The sequence below is a fragment of the Pygocentrus nattereri genome, chromosome 11 (genome assembly GCF_015220715.1).
Source record: "Pygocentrus nattereri isolate fPygNat1 chromosome 11, fPygNat1.pri, whole genome shotgun sequence".
Classification (NCBI taxonomy): domain Eukaryota; kingdom Metazoa; phylum Chordata; class Actinopteri; order Characiformes; family Serrasalmidae; genus Pygocentrus; species Pygocentrus nattereri.
Window position 1 is genome coordinate 43,435,994 of NC_051221.1, and position 18,638 is coordinate 43,454,631.

Sequence of the window (18,638 nt, forward strand, 5' to 3'; positions counted from 1 at the left end):
TGAAAACGACGTTCTTATCCTGCGGGACCTTTCCGCGCGCGCGGTCGCTCATTCCTGATGCAAATTTACCTCATTTCTCACCTTCAACCATTTCTTCCCCATTCCCAAGTAAAAGTGCTTAACGCTAATTTCCATATTCTGAGTTAAAGCGGAAGTCCCACCCCAGGCGTTCCTTTCTCAGCCCGAGGTCTCCTCACTTCGTTTCACACCCTCAGGCCAATTTTTATTACTCTGGAGTAAATTCACATCTGGAGGGAAACTTGTTTAATCACGAGTCAGGCAGTCCCACAAAACCCCAAGACCCCAAGCCGGAGACAGGCAAGTCCACTCAGGCGGGTATTCTGCTGTTTTCAGGACACAAACTAACAACAGACACAAAGACTCTGCACTTCTGTCGGTTTAATGCGCTTCACAAAAAAACCCATCAGGCCAACACAGTCAGCTCTGCTGAAGCCCCTCTGGAACGTAACTGACCGCACTAGAGCACAGACGCAGTGCGAGTCACAGGCCAGGTGTAACCGTACGCTGACCCACAGAATCCAGGCTGAAGGAAGACGCAAGACTGCTGGAGTATCAACAGCCTCCACAGCCTCAGCTCACATCTCCAACGCAGTCACTCCGGCGTTGATCTTCCTGATCAAAAACGAGACGCAGCTCGTACTTCAAGGTGTCTCCACGCCAGTTTGAGCATTTTTGATATGCAGAGGTGGTACAGACAGACAGACAGACAGACAGACAGACAGAGTCCAAATCTCAGCAAAAACGAGGATGAGAGCAGCATTGTGGGAAAACAGCATCACAACCTCGGACTTTGCACCCGCAGCGTTTAAGACGAGGGCACAGGCACCGGGAATGTCCTCAATGCAGCAAGTACATTACTGATCACTCGCTAATATATACATCATACATCTAAACGTCAGCATAATGAACATTTTTCAGTCCTCTGTCGAAGCACGAACGTAAACCGCGAGTTCCAGTACTGATCATTCCACATCCATCATTTCCAACGCAGCGGATGAGGCGGCACGTCTGGTTTTCTTCGGTTGCTGTGCGGCGGGGGGCGTCTTCTCCACAGCAGGAGCTTTCTTCTGAGGTTTCTGCGTTTCAACTACAAAGAGAAAGATATTTATTTGTCAAATTAACATATAAATGTATAAGACGTGTTTAAAGTCGGTGCTAATTAACTGGACAACTACATTTTTGTGGAATGACAATCTACATTTTCACCACTAATTCAAAAAGTTCTTACACACACAGCAGAGAAATTACAGCTCGTTTCTAAATGTGTTCGTTATGTTCCGCCCTGTCCTACAGTTCATGAAAAACTGAGCTGAGCTGCTTCCACTTCCACCAACTTCCTTTATTAGCGCTGGCTTTTAGCTCGGCCTTTGGAGCTCTTAGGCACACAAGACTGAGAAACTGGCTGAAATAAGCAGAAAAACCACTGCACTGTAAATAACAAAAACAGCAACACAAGATCTTCTGCATTAATAAAGTATCCTACCAAACCTGTTTAGACAGAAAAATGAGCAGAAGTGTCGAGAAAAAAAAAAACAAGGTAGTGAGAGGAAAAGCAGATGGCCTAAAGAATGCTCCACTACCTGCATCGTAACAGGACTAGGCAGCCTCGGGTACTGGCACACTCTCTAACGACCGCCACCACACCGACCGGCTTTCTTCACTCACGTTGCACCACGTTTCATCGTTCAGCACAGCAAGAACGCAAAGCGAACCCCAACAGCCTTCATCGGCCAGAAACTTCGATGTTCAGGACTGTCAAAAGCAAACGTTTACAGCAAAGGTCTGGCAAAAGACGAAGACGAGGGTCAATGTTTTTACGTCCTCTGTGTACAGCTGTGCACTGCATGCGCGTCCGAGACGAGGCGTTCCGAACGCCTGAAGTGCTGCACAAGCGAGTCAGAGCAGAGCTGGACCTAACTCAGGGCAGCTCTCCAGCACGGAGCACATCTGTGCATTCTGATCATGGAAACGATGCAATTCTAAACAGCCTGCAAGCAGTTATATCAGAGTTTTCTTGGTCTTTCAGATCTCGCTTTAACTTCCATTTTTAATAACACCTGGCACAGTGGACTCTGTGAGCTGGAAGCATTATGATGCATTTTTATAGCCCTCCTCTGTTTTGTAGACACCAGTTAGCTTCATTTTCAGAGCCTCAGCCAGCTGCTTCGAGGAGGAGCCCATAAGTGACTATTAGCACAAGGCTTGAAGACTTTATGCTCATCAGTTGACAGTTAGGCAAATCGGATTCCCTCACTGAATCACCAGGGTTACAAACAAGCTTGCTGCAGGAAAAGGGCAGTCAGTTTTGTTTTGTGTCCTTTGATTCTTTAAACTTTGCTTTCAGACTTCTCTGACCAGAGGAGGACGGGTCCCCCCTGGTGAGCCTGGTTCCTCCCAAGGTTTCTTCCTCAGCTCTGAGAGAGGGTCTCCTGGCCACCGTCAGCCCCCCAGCTTGCTCACCTGGGGGTTTTCTGGAATTCTGTGAAGCTGCTTTGTGACATCATCAGCTGTAAAAAGTGCTGCAAATAAATTTGACTTGATTTTTGATGCTGCATTACCCCAAATGTCTGAGTTCTCAGCAGCGTGAAATTATGACAATGTCAAGATGGATTGACGTGAAAGTCGCATGAATTTCGACCTGGCTGTTCAGACTGAGTCGCACTGCTGCGTGTCGGATACGTATCGGTTTCAGTAGCACGTGCGAAAGTGTACGATTCAACGTGTTTTTGCTGTTCACACCGCCACACACGACAGATCTGCGCCACACACGACGGGTGACACTGGATTCGGACCACTTTTACCTGCTGCGTACACTTAGCCGTACTGACCTCACTAACCAGTCCTAATAAGTTAATGAAGCCCTGAAACTGTATAATGGGAAGGGTGCCCAAACCAGGGTACAGGATATGCGCTCTAATACACCTCATTCAACTCATCTGTTGTCAGGTCTAGTGAATGTTGTTGTAGTGAATGCTGAACCCCAGGCTGCCACGACCAGAACGGAAGAACCCTGACCTTCTGAAACGTACACACTGCTCTAGTTCATCTCAAATACCTTCCATGCTGGATTTTTCCTTCTCCATGTGCTGCAGCTGCTTGAGCAGTTTGCGTCTCTTTTTCCCAGACAGGGTGATGTTTGCCCTGGAACTGGTGCTGCACATATAAAAAAGAAAAATAATCAGTATATTATATTATACGATATTATACACACACACACACACACAAACTGTTCAGCACTCTTTGATGTACCGTATTTTCCAGATTATAAGTCGCACTTTTTTTCATAGTTTGGCCAGGGGTGCGACTTATACTCCGGAGCGACTTATAGTCCAGAAAATACGGACTTCACGGCAACCAGGAGAATGCGCCACGCTACGTTCTCGGAAGTCATTGAATGGATCAGCAAAGCATGGGCTTCCGTGAAAACCGAAAGCATCCTGCTGGGATTCAGAAAGGCTGGAATAATTGCAAATGTAACTGACGACGAGTCTGACAAAAGCGACGAAGAAGAGGAAGCGGCGCTTCGTCCACCTCCAGAGTTAGCGGAGTTGTTCATAAGTGACACTGAGGATGAAGAGTTCAATGGATTTGATGATTTGGAGTGATATAAACTTTGATAAAAATGGTTTGATAAACTTGTTAGCATGTTCTTTGTTATAGTTTGTCATTGTTATCTGAATAACTGTTCATGTTACGTTAACTTGGATTTTATTAAATCCCCCCCCCCAAAAATGCGACTTATACTCCGGAAAATACGGTATTTGTATTTGATGTATTTCAGTATTGCAGTTTTTCTCTAGCTTTATGTTGGACTGAATATTTAGAATGAAAATCGTACCAGAAACACACGGAAAAAGTTCACGTTTACAAAGGCAGCTACACAGAGGAGTCATATTGGATGTGATGCCAGTTAAGAGCGTTTTTCAGCCACTGCATCCTTTGGGGAAAAATATCTAACTGTATAACTGAGAACAGAATTAGGCCATTAGGTTCACCTAGAAAACACTGACCCCTCATGATGGCCCCAAATGTTCATGCAAACTACAAATCAACTCAGAAACTGGCCGAGTCCAGTACCAGAGTCCAGTACCGGCGTGCAAAACATGACGATACCCATCAACAATCATTTAAAAGGGAAGGTGCTGTTCACCCGTCTGCGGTACAACTCACAAACCTCCTCTTTTTCAGGTGATGTTTGGTTATAAGGCCACTGTCCACCACCGCTCCAACGATACGGTGCTTCTTCTTCTTCTGCTTCATTAGAAGTCTTCGCCTTTTGAAGAGGTTCTTCCCTAAATCCTGCATAACACATCAACAGCGGCATTAATCTCCTTACGGTTTAATAACTCATTTTCTTCATAATTCCACGCCTCTCTCGACCTTTTGTATGAAAATTATGGAAATGAGAGCGATTCGATTTTACTCATGCTGACGAGTGTGATGGTGACCAGTGTCTGGAGACCCAAACTTTGTGAAACCTAAACCTGGAGAACATCTCACGAAACAGAGCATCACTGAGGCCAGAGCCCAGAGCCCAGAGCTCGGAGCTCGGAGCCCGGAGCCCAGAGCCCAGAGCCCAGAGCCCGTAGCCCGTAGCTCGGAGCCCAGAGCCCAGAGCCCGTAGCCCGGAGCCCAGAGCTCGGAGCCCAGAGCCTGCAGGACCAGCACCTTAAGCTGAGGGAGCAGCTCTGCTGTGTGAAATACTCCGGAGATGATAAAGCAGCGCTGCGCTGTCGTTTCACCTGGTCATGTGGTCAGTAAATGAAATGTCCGAACCCCGTTGCTGTGGAGATTTTAGATAATCATCTGTTTGTAGATTCAGTGTAATTAAATGTTACTTTCCGGCTCCTGTGCATTATTATACTATATACCATATTCAGGTAAAGAAACTCTGACCGCCTGCCCAACAAATAAAAGAGGTCATTTACTGTTTTCGGCCTGTTGATCTTTCCTCCCGGAGCCATGCTGCACGCTCTCTGTACATGTGTTCCGGTTCGCCAAAGACAAAATAAAAGTCCGCCCGAAAGCTTTTAACAGCATCGCATGACCTGATGAAGAACGCGTAAATAAACAAATAAACAAATAAACGAATGAATGAATGAATAAAATACCCCAACATCACGTTTAACTGACTTTAAAGGAAAAAAAACAAACATGGTATTTTCTGCTAATTTTAAGTTCGGTGTAAACGCTCTACTTATTTCCCGAGTTTAAAATATTCTGAACAAAACATAAATATAAAACATGCCATAACTTTTACACAGGCTGCATTTTCTGTTTAATCTTTCCCACTATCTTAATTTTAAAAAGTCATAGAAAAAAATCCACAGTTGTCCTCGACAATGGTAAATAATAATAATTTGACCAACACTGCATACAACTGTAGCTCTAGTGTAAAGACTTTCTTTAACCATAATGTTTAATACATGCCAAAATAAAATCTCTTAAAAAGCCCAGTACAAATTAAAGCCAGCAGCATTTTAAATTAAAGTAAGATTAATTGATGTTAAGGTGTGTTAAGAGAACATTTAACTTAACTCAATACTCAGTTGGATGTATCAGCAGGGATGATGAGGATGAGTTCAGGGCGACGGTGAAGGACTTTTTCGCATGGTGCGAGCGGAACCGCCTGCAGCTCAATGTAACAAAGACAAAGGAACTGGTGGTGGACCTGAGGAGGGACAAGGCACCAGTGACCCCTGTGTCCGTCAGGGGGGTCATTGTGGACACTGTGGAGGATTACAGATATCTGGGTGTGTATGTTGACAATAAACTGGACTGGGCTAAGAACACTGACGCCCCCTACAGGAAGGGCCAAGGTCGTCTCTATTTTCTGAGGCGCGTGAGGTCCTTCAACATCTGCCGGACTATGCTCAGGATCTTCTGTGAGTCTGTGGTGGCGAGTGCTGTCCTCTATGCTGTTGCATGCTGGGGAAGCAGGCTGAGGGTGGCAGATGCCAACAGACTCAACAGACTGATCCGCCAGGCCGGTGATGCTGCGGGTGTGGAGCTGGACTCGCTGACGGCCGTGTCGGAGTGGAGGACGCTGTCTAAACTGCAGGCCGTTATGGACAATGGCTCCCACCCACCCTACGACACGGTGATGAGACACTGGAGGTCATTCAGTTCAAGACTCACTCTACCGAAATGACCACAGAGCACCACAGGAGGTCATTCTTACCTGTGGCCATCACAAAGAGTGGATCATCTGCGCAAAACTCAATACCAAACTGTTCATATGTGATATAATAATAATTGTGTGCAAAAACTCAAGAGAGACAATAATTTGAGCTGCTTTATACTGAATGCTTCATATTTATTATCACAGTCACCGCCACTTCACTGTATTCATAAGAGCTTAAATCTCGTGTACAATATTGCAAATTTCTCTTTGTTTTATATTATTAAAGTGTTCACATAAATGTTTGCAACTGTAACAACTGCACCTTCCCTCTGGGATCAATAAATGATTCTGATTCTGAAATACAATTACAAAAGTATGCAATAATAAAAACTAAATCATTGATTGAATTCGTTGGACTCGAATCATTGGATTGGAATCATTGCCTTCCCAGTCAAAAGTTGACCCCAGTCGGCGTCCATGAGTTGCATTTCAGTCGCTGGTGTTTGGCATGTTGCATCCACCTGCAGTTCTCAAACTTCACCACTGGAGGGCAGAGCTGCAGCAGTATGCTGTCCTTGTGTTGCGTCTTGTAGCGAGAATTACAATCTGCCTCTACTGGCCAAGTGTATACGCACATACAAGGAATTTGTGTTTGGTTAAACAGTGCACTCACACAAGGTACAACTGGGGCAGTACCCGTTCTGTCACTGGGGTGGTTCCCTCAGGGGTACATCTTAGTACCTTTAGTCAGGGAAAATAACTGTAGAATAGAATAGAATTTACAAACATGTGTCTCTGTGTCTGCACACTGTGGAATTAGACCTCTGCATTTAACCCATCCGTGCAGTGAAACACCCACAGACATGCACACTAGTGAACACACACACTAGGGGTAGTGACCACTCTTGCCCGGAGCGGTGGGCAGCCCTACCCACGGCACCCGGGGAGCAATTGGGGGTTAGGTGTTTTGCTCAAGGGCACCTCAGTCACGGACTGTCAGCCGAGGGGATCGAACCGGCGACCTTCCGGTCACAGGGCTGGGTCCCTAACCTCCAGCCCACGACTGCTCCCATAATTCACTGAAATGATATTTTCTAGGTTGTACTAATTCCACACACCCCGCCTCGCCTCCAGGCTTTTTACTTTATCGCTCTGTTTTAAAACATTTGGTCATAAAAAGGTACAAATACAAACTTTTCACATGGGAAAAACTTATTTAAGGTACACAACTGGACCTTAAAACCACAGATGCTCCTACTATGACTTTGTACCTTGAATGAAAAATGTACCTGCACAGTACTTTCTTTCTAACAGTGTAGCTCACCATACACAGTAACTCACAACAGATTCCACACATGCAAATTAATATAATCGTGTGAGGAAGGAAACTTTTCTGGACTTGTTTCTTTTTTCACCTTCAGTAGAGCACTTGCCTAGGGAGAGAAGGAAATAGGTGATAGCCAGGGGGCGATGGGTCAGCAGTTTCTCTGCACACTTCCTATTCCTGGAAGTGTACCAATCAAACTGGGTGGGTAGATTAACACCAGTGGTCTTTTCTGCAGACCTAATAATATGCTGTAGTTTGTAAATGCTATTTTTGGTTGGAGGAATTCACCAATGATGAAGGTGGTGATGACAGACTCTGCATAGAACTGAACTTGCGACTCTCTAGGCAGCTCTCAGGCAGCTCTCGAGGCTCAGTAGCTATGATCTGCTGCATTTTCTTTGTAATGGAGTAGGTGTCGGTGTTCCACGTCAGCTCCCTGGTGACTGTACTTCCCAGGAACCTAAAGGTCTCTACAGACATCACATTCTTGTTAAGGATGGTGGGAGCGATGGGGAGCTTCTCCTGAAGTCCAATGGAAAGAGCACACAACCTTGTGAAGTGTGAGTCCCATATTTACTGCATCACCCACAGGGGGTTTGTGATATCCTGCAGAATTGTAAGGAAGGACTGCATGGCTACAGAGATGACGGGTCTGTAGTCACTCAGTCCTGCGACGGTTGTTTTTCTGGGGAGATGTAATATTGTGCAGCCTTTGAACTAAGAGGTATTTTGTGGAGCTCACTTGTCTTGGTGAACATATACACGAACATAGGTGTGAATTAGTAAGTACAGATGTTCAGACTAGAGGGTGAAACAGCATCTGGGCCTGGTGCTTTCCTAACCTCTGAAAGAGTTGGCACAGCTCAACCTTGCAGGTCTTCAGTGTCAGCTGAGTGGCCAACCGTGTGGTAGTCAGGGTTTAAGAAAGGGCCGCTGGTGTTTCTGCTGTGGTTTGTATGAGGTGTGAACTGGAGCTGGAGAAGTGTGCGAGCAGAGCTTTTCAAACCTACTGCATTATCTACTCGGCTCAGCGGCTGAAGATCACCTATGGTCTGGATGTCTTGCAGGAATCATACAGGAAGCAACAAACTACATTATGCCTTTACATCTCAACAAGGGATCCATAAACTGTTAGGGAAAAATCACGGAATCACACATGGGAAGCTCAAGCACAAGCTGAAACCACTGCAAACATAAATCTGCATATTGTCGTTGTCCAAATAAAAGCAAGTATCTCCAAAATAGTTACTTTACTGGAGAAGGCAAAACACTCTTACCTTTCAATGTTGATGTAAATGTTTTATTACAGGTGATTTTAGAGCATTTCTATTGGTCCATTCGTCATGAAATTTTCAGACAGCGTAAAGGACAGCTGCTGCGTTGAAATGATGTAGAAAAAAGAAAATGGACAATAATGGAGATCCACGGTTTCTTTGGACAGCGACAATATTCTTAATCTTTCTGAAATTGTCTATTGGCTTAACACATTGAACATCTAGGCTCAGGTCCCCTCACTGGCTGCTTTATTAGCAGCACCTCCCAAGCTCATGTAGCCTTTAGGCGCATTTTTCTCGCTTTACCCATACAAATGATTGTCCATCTGTTTCTACTTTGTGAAAAAACCCAGCGGTTCATCAGCGGTCAGGGCCCCACAGAACAGGTACTGCCTGACCGGTGGATCATCTTCAGCACTGCAGTGACGCTGACACGGCTGCTGTGTCTGATCCACTTGTACCAACACAACACATGCTCACTCTGCACTGCTGATATATGTAATAATAATATCGGCTCTGTGTGGGTCCTGACCGCTGAGGAGCAGGATAACAGGCTAAGTCTATAATTGTAGAAGTTCTCCTGTACAGTAAATTAAGCTGATGAAACGGTCACTGAGCGGAGATACAAGATGAGCGCACTAAATAAAGTGGTCAGTGAGTGTAAATGTGTTTATCTTATTTCTGCCTGTGTGAATCTGATACTGTGATATGGATTGATGATTTATGGGTGTCCTCTTGCATTTGATATGCGCAACAATCTCTTCCCTATCTAAACGAGTTTTTCCTTTAGCAGGCATCAGCCTTAGCCATATCTGTCTGTCTGTCTGTCTGTCTATGTATCTATCTATCTATCTATCTATCTATCTATCTATCTATCTATCTATCTATCTCTTTCTGTCTGTCTATCTATCTATCTATCTCTTTCTGTCTGTCTATCTATCTATCTATCTGTCTGTCTGTCTATCTGTCTGTCTGATCTCTCTATTATAACACTGCTATCTGTATCTGAGTCCTTTAACCCCTACAGCTTTGCTCGTCTTCTCCTTTAAGAGCGCAGTGTGCGTTCACCGGGCGTCACGTGACCCGTGGCTAAACGAAAAGGATCGCAGAGCGACAGAAACGGCCGAGCCGCTTCACAGCCGCCGCTCGACAGGAGAAACTGCGGACGACTGTCCGAAACGTCTGTGCTCGCGCTTCACTGCGGCGCTGCTGTGCGTGAGGCGGACCGACGGCGGACCGAGGCTGCCCCGCTCTCCTCGCTGACGGCGGACACAGAACCGGAGAGTCGTTCAGGACGCCGCGCGTCACCCTGCGTATATACAGGGTGTTCCGCCACCGGAGCATCAGCGTCTGACCGCAGTCTGTCGACGACCGGCCGTTTATAAACCCCGATTATCCGAATCCTCGGTTTTTTCCTCCGACAGAGCCGCTGATCTCCGCCGAGTCTCCAGCGGAGGGCGTTACGTAAGAGAGAGAGAGAGAGACACGGAGAGAGAGAGAGAGACACGGAGAGAGAGAGAGACACGGAGAAAATCCACGGCACCCCGGGACCGAATCCCCGCGTGTCCGCGGTTGTGTGTCGCGGGCTTTGAGGACACCGCTCGGCTGGTGTGGAGTGAAGGAGCGGTCAGGCCTGTCTGGCGCAGGAAGCCTCTGCTGGGAAAGGCTGACCGGTTTTCTGTGGTCGGTGACCGGCCTATGCTTGTGTCCCACCGTCGCTCTGCTGTGTGGTGAAGTGGCTTGTTGGAGAAAATGTCGGGCCAGACGCTGACCGACCGCATCGCCGCCGCGCAGTACCAGCTGACCGGGTCAGACGTGGCGCGCGCCGTGTGCAAAGCCACGACGCACGAGGTGATGGCGCCCAAGAAGAAGCACCTGGAATGTAAGTGTGTGTGTGTGTGGGTGTGTGTGTGTGGGTGTGTGGGTGGGTGGGTGGGGGAGGGGTCAGTCGGTGTGCGTGCTCGATCAGTGCCCGGTCGTGTATCAGAACTGTGGTTCAGTCCAGTTCTGTGAGGAGACGGGGCGTTAAGAAGGACGCGTTTCTGCGTTGGTTAAACCCGGATCTCTGCAACAGAAGCGCGCCGATAGAGAATGTGGGCCGATGCAGATATCGGGATTTTTTCATGTCCATATCTGTGGATGTTCGTACATAAACATCTACATAAAGTAAAATTAACACGGGTCCACCTGGCTTAGCAGTACAGCTCTCTCTCTCTCCCTCTCTCTCTCTCACACACACACACACACACACACACACACACATTGTCTAAGCCGCTTCTCCCTCAGGGTCGCGGGGTGGTATGGGGGGGTGGTGTTGCTGGAGCCTATCCCAGCGGTCATCTCATCGGGTGGAAGGCAGGATACACCCTGGACAGGTTGCCAGTCCTGGTACAGCTCAGCATAACCTAAACGTTCTGCTGGTCCAGAGGGCAGACGTTAGTTTGAAATGTCCATCTAATCCAAACATCTGCTTCATGCTGAGCCGATCCTTTTCCTACAGGAATTATTTACAAATGCCAATAAGATTTAATATTAACCTGCATCCCTCTTCTGGAATCATGAGCATCAAAACCAGTCGTGTCAATAAAGTGAGATGAAGGCCAGGACTGCAGTTTTATCCAGATCTAGACCAAGCGCTCAAGAGCATTAGTTGTTCTTGTGTTTGGATGTGTTTGGAGCAGGGGTCCACAGTTAGGCCGGGTCATCAGTTCTCCAGTCCGGAATGTCACTAGCAATGAGACGTCGGCTGCTAGGGGTCACAGAGGACAGGACTGGAAACACCCAGGTTTGCAAGCGTCCTTTAGCCTCCAGGCTCAGTCCGGTAGCGCTGTCCATTTCAGCACCGCATTGTAGTGATACAGTGCCCTCTGCTGAACTTGAGAATGGGTGTGTTTGAGTCCATAGTGCTACTACTGAACGGTGCTACCCTTGAGTAATAACTAGGGCTGCACAGTGACATCAGAATCATATCATTGCAAATTAGAAGCAGTGGACAGATGTTTAGGCCTGACCAATATAATAATTAGCATGGAGCACCATAAGTGTGGGTGATATGGTGATATTTACTGTTATTGTGATAAATTACATCACATTTTTTCTGAGCATATTGTGGCTGTTGTGAGTACTTAAACACTTGATTGCCTATTTTATTGCAAAAACAGCATGATAAGTAAATGGTGCGGTGCAGAAATGAAAGAATATTGTATTTGTACTGTTGGATAGTACTTTATGAAGTGTGGCACTACTGGTTCATTTTTCTTCTGTTCTTCTGTTTTTAAACCTCAGAAAAAACCTAAATGTTGTGATATGTGATGCAAGTGTTGTTATACTCTGTTATAAATTTGATATGGTAACACCTCCGTGCTTGAATCATGTGCATCAAATCACCTGAAATGACTGCGCTGTAAACCTGTTGATGGATGTCCCTTCTTGTCCAGTTACACATAACAAGATGAATGTGACATAATTCTGGCGTGTCATTTTGTCACGATGGCTCTGACTGATAAGACTCACTTTGTGTTTGTTGCCATCTCAGGTTCAGGTGGTGGTGTCAGTGAATGCACACGATTTCCTAACCCTCAGTGTCTCTCTGCCTAAACGCCGCAGTAACTGCCTTTAGCAGTAGTACTACAGTTTGTGACATGCAGTAATTACGTGTGCCGGGTGTGTGGAGGTCTGATCGTTAGTGTTAGAAGGAGGATAAAGGAAGCCTCTAATCTAAAGGTTGTCTTATAGTCATAGTCCTGTTTAAAGTGGACTATTAGTTTCAGTGGAATTACGTGAATAAGTTCTCAATTATGAGCTATTAATGCACAGCTCAAAACTGCGTTTTCATTAGCAAATGGAGGCAGAGCTGTGTCTTCGCTGCTGAAGTGGCTATTGAGCACTCCGTCCTAGAGGACAAGGCCTGCTGAATTATAAATTGATCAGCCAAAGCATGCATGCATTATTCACACAGCTAAAGATGAGGGCGCTAATACTGGGGCAGAGAGGGAAGTCTGCATAGTTGCAGACTTAAGTGTATGTGACTGTGTGTATGTACACATTTGTGTGTGTGTTATATGAAGGTGTGTGTGTGTATCGGACCTATAGTCAAACCCAGAACCTTTAAGAATGAAGAAGCAGATGAAGACTAGTTCAGATCTGAAAATGAGGTTGTTTGAAATGGCACATTTATGAAGTGCATGAATTGTGCAAATCTAAAAATGAGGGCAGATGCTGGGACAGAGAGAGGGATCCAGCATGGTAGTCTTAAGCCAACAACTCCTAATACTGTATTTACATCGCTGGAAGGCCCGACGACTTCTGTAAACAAAAAAATACATGTCTGCAGTTTTATGCTCCCATTGTAAAATGTGTGGTGTGTATATATACAGTATTGTGGTAATACTCTTATGCTATTGGTCTTGAAATGGTCAATGGAAAATTATCCGGATAGATCTGGATAGCACAGGATCTTGAGATCAGGATCTTGACTGAAGGCCTTACACATTAGATTAACTAGTAACATCATTAGGAAGTGACAATGGAATCAACCAGTCACATTTTTATTTACATTTTTCTCAGAAAAAACATGATGCCAGGCTTTCTGAAAGACCTGGATACACTCTTAATAAAAGATCAGGCTTCATCTTGTGAAAACTGCATACGTGGATTTTAAGATTTTAAGAAGACATTTCTCCTTGAGAACAGTTGGATGAGGCCCGTAGTTCTTTGAAAGTTCTTTAGTAAAGAAAATGGTTTTCTATAGAACCATGAACAAAGAACCTTTTGCGTGATTAAAGGGTTCATTGCTTCATTAATCGGCTCTTAAGACTGAGTGTTCTGTAGGTGGTTCTATATAGAACCTTTCTAAAAGGGGTTTTATTTATTTATTTTTACCCGTTTTTCTCCCCAATTTAGTCGTTTCCAAATCCTCCCGCTACTTAGGCCCCCCAATCACTACTACCAATACTAATCAATACTACCAGTGCTAGGAGGGTGAAGGCAGCACAGGCTTCCTCTGAGACCTGAGAAACCACCGCTTCTTAACGAACTGCCGCTCATGCATAGTGACGGGACAGCCGAACGCGCTCGGAGGAAAACCCCAACCGGCAGATCTGATACGTCAGCTGACGGACGCCTGCGCTGACTGCTGGGGGGAGATGGGGGGCCGTCTTGCCCACCCAGAGAGAGCGAGGCCAATCGTGCTCTCCTGGACTCCCGGCTACGGACGGCTGCAGCATCACCAGGGGAACCTATACCAGGTTCTATAGGAAACCATTTTCTTTACTAAAGAACCATCATTTTGAAGAGTGTGCATCACTGACTATTAGAAATGCAACTGGGACATTAGCAGAAATAAGAATTATCGCATTAAAGTGTTTTTTTGACCTTTGTTGGTCTGTTTTACTTACTTAAGCACATCTAATTAGAAAGTCTTATTGGGAAAGTAGTAAATTGATGCTGAGAAAAACAAAAAAATCTATTTGGGTTTATTTTGTGCCCAGGTTGTGTGCCTCATGCCACTTTTCCTGTCAATGGTCATTAAAACGGTGGCTTCTAGATAGGACTGTTTCCACGGAAACTGGAGCAGTAGGGAAAAGGTCAGTGACCTTTATAGTGACATATTTTTAGTGACATATATCAGGTGAGTGACCAGATGGCAGGGCTCATATATTGATGAGAGAATTGCTCAGAGAGGGGTTCTCAATAAGGATCTACACTTCAGCAGCTTTCAGGGAGACCTTGGTCTTTTATGTCTAACCTAGGACTGAACAATGTGGGAAAAATACCCAGTTGTGTTTTTGCTGACCAGTGTTGTGAATGGAGTTTTTAATTAGGGTCAAGTAGACCAGTGTAATCACTTTTTCTGGCTGGTACAGCACATGATTGTGGTTGCTTCCTATTGGTCTGACTCATTTACAGGCAGATCACAATCTCTGTGTTATTGGGTAAATTTACCCACTTTAAGACGGCGTTGCTGATAATGTGGCCTTTGCACTCTTTAAAATGGTGATTTCAGCCCTAATCGTACCACATGGCTAACACATACTGCTTTTAATCTATTATTTATTTATAAATTCTCTTCTGTCACAGTGCCTTTTGATCAGCTGGTTCACATAAAGGGGTAACCGAACAGATTCCACACTGACCGACGCTGCTGATAAACTGAAACAGTCCAGCCACGTGTTTGCTGTAACATGGCTGAGCAGATGACCGTTTGTGTGTGTGTCTGTACTCTAATCACTTAATCTGGTCCCACAACAGCGGTGTCGTAAATAATACTGTAATCCCAGGAGAGTATTACTACTTGATCACAAATGAGCACATACACACGCATATGAGACAAAGAAATTCGGTACTCAAAAGTAGGAGGACAAAGGGTGGCTAACGTATTGCTTTAAATTATAACAGATGTCATTTATCATCTATAGTAGAGAATATTTTCATTTAACATGTTTACTGGCCACTTTATTAGAAACACCTACTCGGTGCCTTTTACTCACTGGCTGCTTTGTGAGGTTCACCTCTTTTATAGAGCTCCTGCTTAAACATATAGTTACAGACTGTCATTGGTTCAGGACCACTGCTGACCACATATTATTTGGGTGGTGGTCCATTCTCAAGATTGTGGTGACACTCACATGGTAGTTAATGGTAGTGTGTGTGGTGCTGGTATGAGTGTATCAGAGCTGTGTTGCTGCAGAGTTTTCACATTTCATTGTCACTGCTGTGTTATTAACCATAGTCCACCATCAAAACATCAGCCAGGAGCTTCTCTGCATTCAGAAACTGACCACTGGTGGTTAACACACACTGTGCATGAGAAACGTGAGCTATAGTCTCTAACTGTGTGCCTGCAGCGTACACCACACAAGGGAGGGTGTTCTGAAAAATAAACAGGACAGTAGGTGTATATTAAGACTTCTACTTTACAACCAATTTCCTGTTGTATTAGAATCAACTAGTAGTTTCATCACAGCATGCAAGTTCTTTAAAATTGTAAACTCAACATCACAATAATGGAATTCACCCAGTCCAGATGAATACACATCTGCTCTGTCCTAAATTAGCCTTTGTGTTGTAGCTTCTTTCTGGCATGACACACACACACACACACACACACACACACACACACAGGTGGTATATCCCTGTGTTCGGCTAATCTGGGCTATTCCTGCCTCTTACACAGTGCAGTCTGACCTGTAGCAGTTCAGGGACGCTGTCTAGAACGCTGCAACCACAACGGTACTTAAGAACTAATTTGTGACCGCCTGTTCCAGTCTTCACCTTTCTGATCCAGTTTGCAATGGGATAGTTAGATCTGACGCTAGAACCGTGAGTAGCGCTACTACAGTTCGTTTTTCACAGCTGTCCTTGGTGGCAAGAGCAGTAGTATGTTCTATATTTATACTTGTCTATTACTGTTAATTACGTGCCAGTAGGGAGTCTTCTAGGCCTTCAGAGAGGCCTAAAGATTTTTACTGAATAGGGTTAAGGTTAGGGTTAGGGTTAGGGTTAGGTTAGGGTTAGGGTTAGGTTAGGGTTAGGTTAGGGTTAGGGTTAGGTTAGGGTTAGGGTTAGGTTAGGGTTAGGTTAGGGTTAGTGTTAGGTTAAGGTTAGGTTAGGGTCAGGTTAGGGTTAGGGTTAGGTTAAGGTTAGGGTTAGGTTAGGGTTAGTGTTAGGTTAAGGTTAGGTTAGGGTCAGGTTAGGGTTAGGTTAAGGTTAGGGTTAGGTTAGGGTTAGTGTTAGGTTAAGGTTAGGTTAGGGTCAGGTTAGGGTTAGGTTAAGGTTAGGGTTAGGTTAGGGTTAGGGTTAGGTTAAGGTTAGGGTTAGGTTAAGGTTAGGTTAGGTTAGGGTTAGGGTTAGGTTAGGGTTAGGGTTAGGTTAGGGTTAGTGTTAGGGTTAGTCACGCTCGTCATGACTGAACTCAAGGTTTCTAGCAATACTTATTGTAATTGTAACCATATTTCAAAACTTTAGGTGTTGGCTGGGGAAAAGGGTTATTGACTTTGGTTGTATTGGCAGTGTTGAATGTTTTGGGTTTTTAACGTAGTTCAACGTAGTTTGGCTTCTGAACAGCTTTTTGCATTTTGTCATTTTGGGGTTTTAAAAGTCTGTGTGTCAGGTGGCCAATGATTTCTGGGCAAGTTATGCTAAAGTTGACGCTGGTGTTTGCTCACATCCTTCCGAGGGCTCATCTAAAACCCTTCATTTGAACTGATAAAGTATTGGGACAAACCCTAAGATGGTGCCTGGAATTCTGAACATGATTAAAATGGGAGTTTTCTTACGTTTCAGAGTGGAGATGGTATTGTAAAACAAAAGATTAAATACTGTGGAAAAGAAAGTGATTCCTGCCTGTACACTGTTCTTTTAAAAAGTAAGAAAACTAAAAACGGTAGGCTGTGTCGTTTCTCAGACATTCATCTTTTGTAAATACCTTAATGACAATCTAAGCAACTCCTGAAGCTCCAAGATTTAACGCGGATGAGTGCATTACTGCATTACAGCAAATTCCGTTGTTTTATATCAGACGAATAAGCGAAGCAGGACAAAGTAGGGTTAGTAGTGTAGTGGGTATATAGTGGTTGGTGTAGTGTAGTGGGTATATAGTGGTTGGTGTAGTGTAGTGGGTATATAGTGGTTGGTATAGTGTAGTGGGTATATAGTGGTTGGTATAGTGTAGTGGGTATATAGTGGTTGGTGTAGTGTAATGGGTATATAGCGGTTAGTGTAGTGTAATGGGTATATAGCGGTTGGTATAGTGTAATGGGTATATAGTGGTTGGTATAGTGTAGTGGGTATATAGCGGTTGGTATAGTGTAGTGGGTATATAGCGGTTGGTGTAGTGTAATGGGTATATAGCGGTTGGTGTAGTGTAATGGGTATATAGCGGTTGGTGTAGTGTAGTGGGTATATAGTGGTTGGTATAGTGTAGTGGGTATATAGCGGTTGGTGTAGTGTAATGGGTATATAGCGGTTGGTGTAGTGTAATGGGTATATAGCGGTTGGTATAGTGTAATGGGTATATAGTGGTTGGTATAGTGTAGTGGGTATATAGCGGTTGGTATAGTGTAGTGGGTATATAGCGGTTGGTGTAGTGTAGTGGGTATATAGTGGTTGGTGTAGTGTAGTGGGTATATATTGGTTGGTATAGTGTAGTGGGTATATAGTGGTTGGTTAGTGTAGTGGGTATATATTGGTTGGTATAGTGTAGTGGGTATATAGTGGTTGGTTAGTGTAGTGGGTATATAGAGGTTGGTTAGTGTAGTGGGTATATAGCGGTTGGTGTAGTGTAGTGGGTATATAGTGGATAGTGTAGTGGGTGTATAGCGGTTGGTGTAGTGTAGTGGGTGTATAGCGGTTGGTGTAGTGTAGTGGGTGTATAGTGGTTGGTATAGTGTAGTGGGTATATAGTGGTTGGTATAGTGTAGTGGGTATATAGCGGTTGGTGTAGTGTAGTGGGTATATAGTGGATAGTGTAGTGGGTGTATATGGGTTGGTGTAGTGTAGTGGGTGTATAGTGGTTGGTATAGTGTAGTGGGTGTATAGTGGTTGGTATAGTGTAGTGGGTATATAGTGGTTGGTATAGTGTAGTGGGTATATAGTGGTTGGTGTAGTGGGTATATAGTGGTTGGTATAGTGTAGTGGGTATATAGTGGTTGGTGTAGTGTAGTGGGTATATAGCGGTTGGTGTAGTGTAGTGGGTATATAGCGGTTGGTATAGTGTAGTGGGTATATAGCGGTTGGTGTAGTGTAATGGGTATATAGCGGTTGGTGTAGTGTAATGGGTATATAGCGGTTGGTATAGTGTAATGGGTATATAGTGGTTGGTATAGTGTAGTGGGTATATAGAGGTTGGTTAGTGTAGTGGGTATATAGCGGTTGGTGTAGTGTAGTGGGTATA

General features: G+C 44.8%; 2 protein-coding genes across 8 annotated transcripts in view; one reads left to right on the top strand and one right to left on the bottom strand.

Annotated features, from left to right (window-relative positions):
* Positions 1–220: 220 nt before the first annotated feature.
* Positions 221–5,055, bottom strand: c11h11orf98 (chromosome 11 C11orf98 homolog). Of its 3 annotated transcripts, none has more exons than XM_017723470.2 (4): positions 4,950–5,055; positions 4,196–4,320; positions 3,077–3,174; positions 221–1,108 (listed from the first exon to the last, which is right to left on the bottom strand). In XM_017723470.2, the coding sequence occupies exons 1-4, from the start codon at positions 4,983–4,985 to the stop codon at positions 984–986; spliced, it is 384 nt and encodes a 127-aa protein (XP_017578959.1). In that variant the 5' UTR covers positions 4,986–5,055; the 3' UTR covers positions 221–983. The 3 variants fall into 3 exon arrangements, with proteins under 3 accessions (XP_017578959.1, XP_017578960.1, XP_017578961.1); XM_017723471.2 differs by lacking the exon at positions 4,950–5,055 and adding an exon at positions 4,764–4,885 and having other exon boundaries at positions 380–1,108; XM_017723472.2 differs by lacking the exon at positions 4,950–5,055 and adding an exon at positions 4,445–4,585 and having other exon boundaries at positions 380–1,108.
* Positions 5,056–9,819: 4,764 nt separating this feature from the next.
* The window catches only part of snap91b (synaptosome associated protein 91b), a 47,465-nt gene continuing 38,646 nt past the window's right edge, over positions 9,820–18,638 (top strand). For 4 of the 5 annotated variants that reach the window (XM_037542583.1, XM_037542584.1, XM_037542585.1 and 1 more), the window contains exon 1: positions 9,820–10,628. In XM_037542583.1, the coding sequence (XP_037398480.1) occupies positions 10,499–10,628 (130 nt within the window). In that variant the 5' untranslated portion in view covers positions 9,820–10,498. Of the gene's footprint in view, positions 10,629–15,959; positions 16,067–18,638 lie in introns of those variants that run through there. The other variant, XM_037542587.1, reaches the window with a different exon arrangement.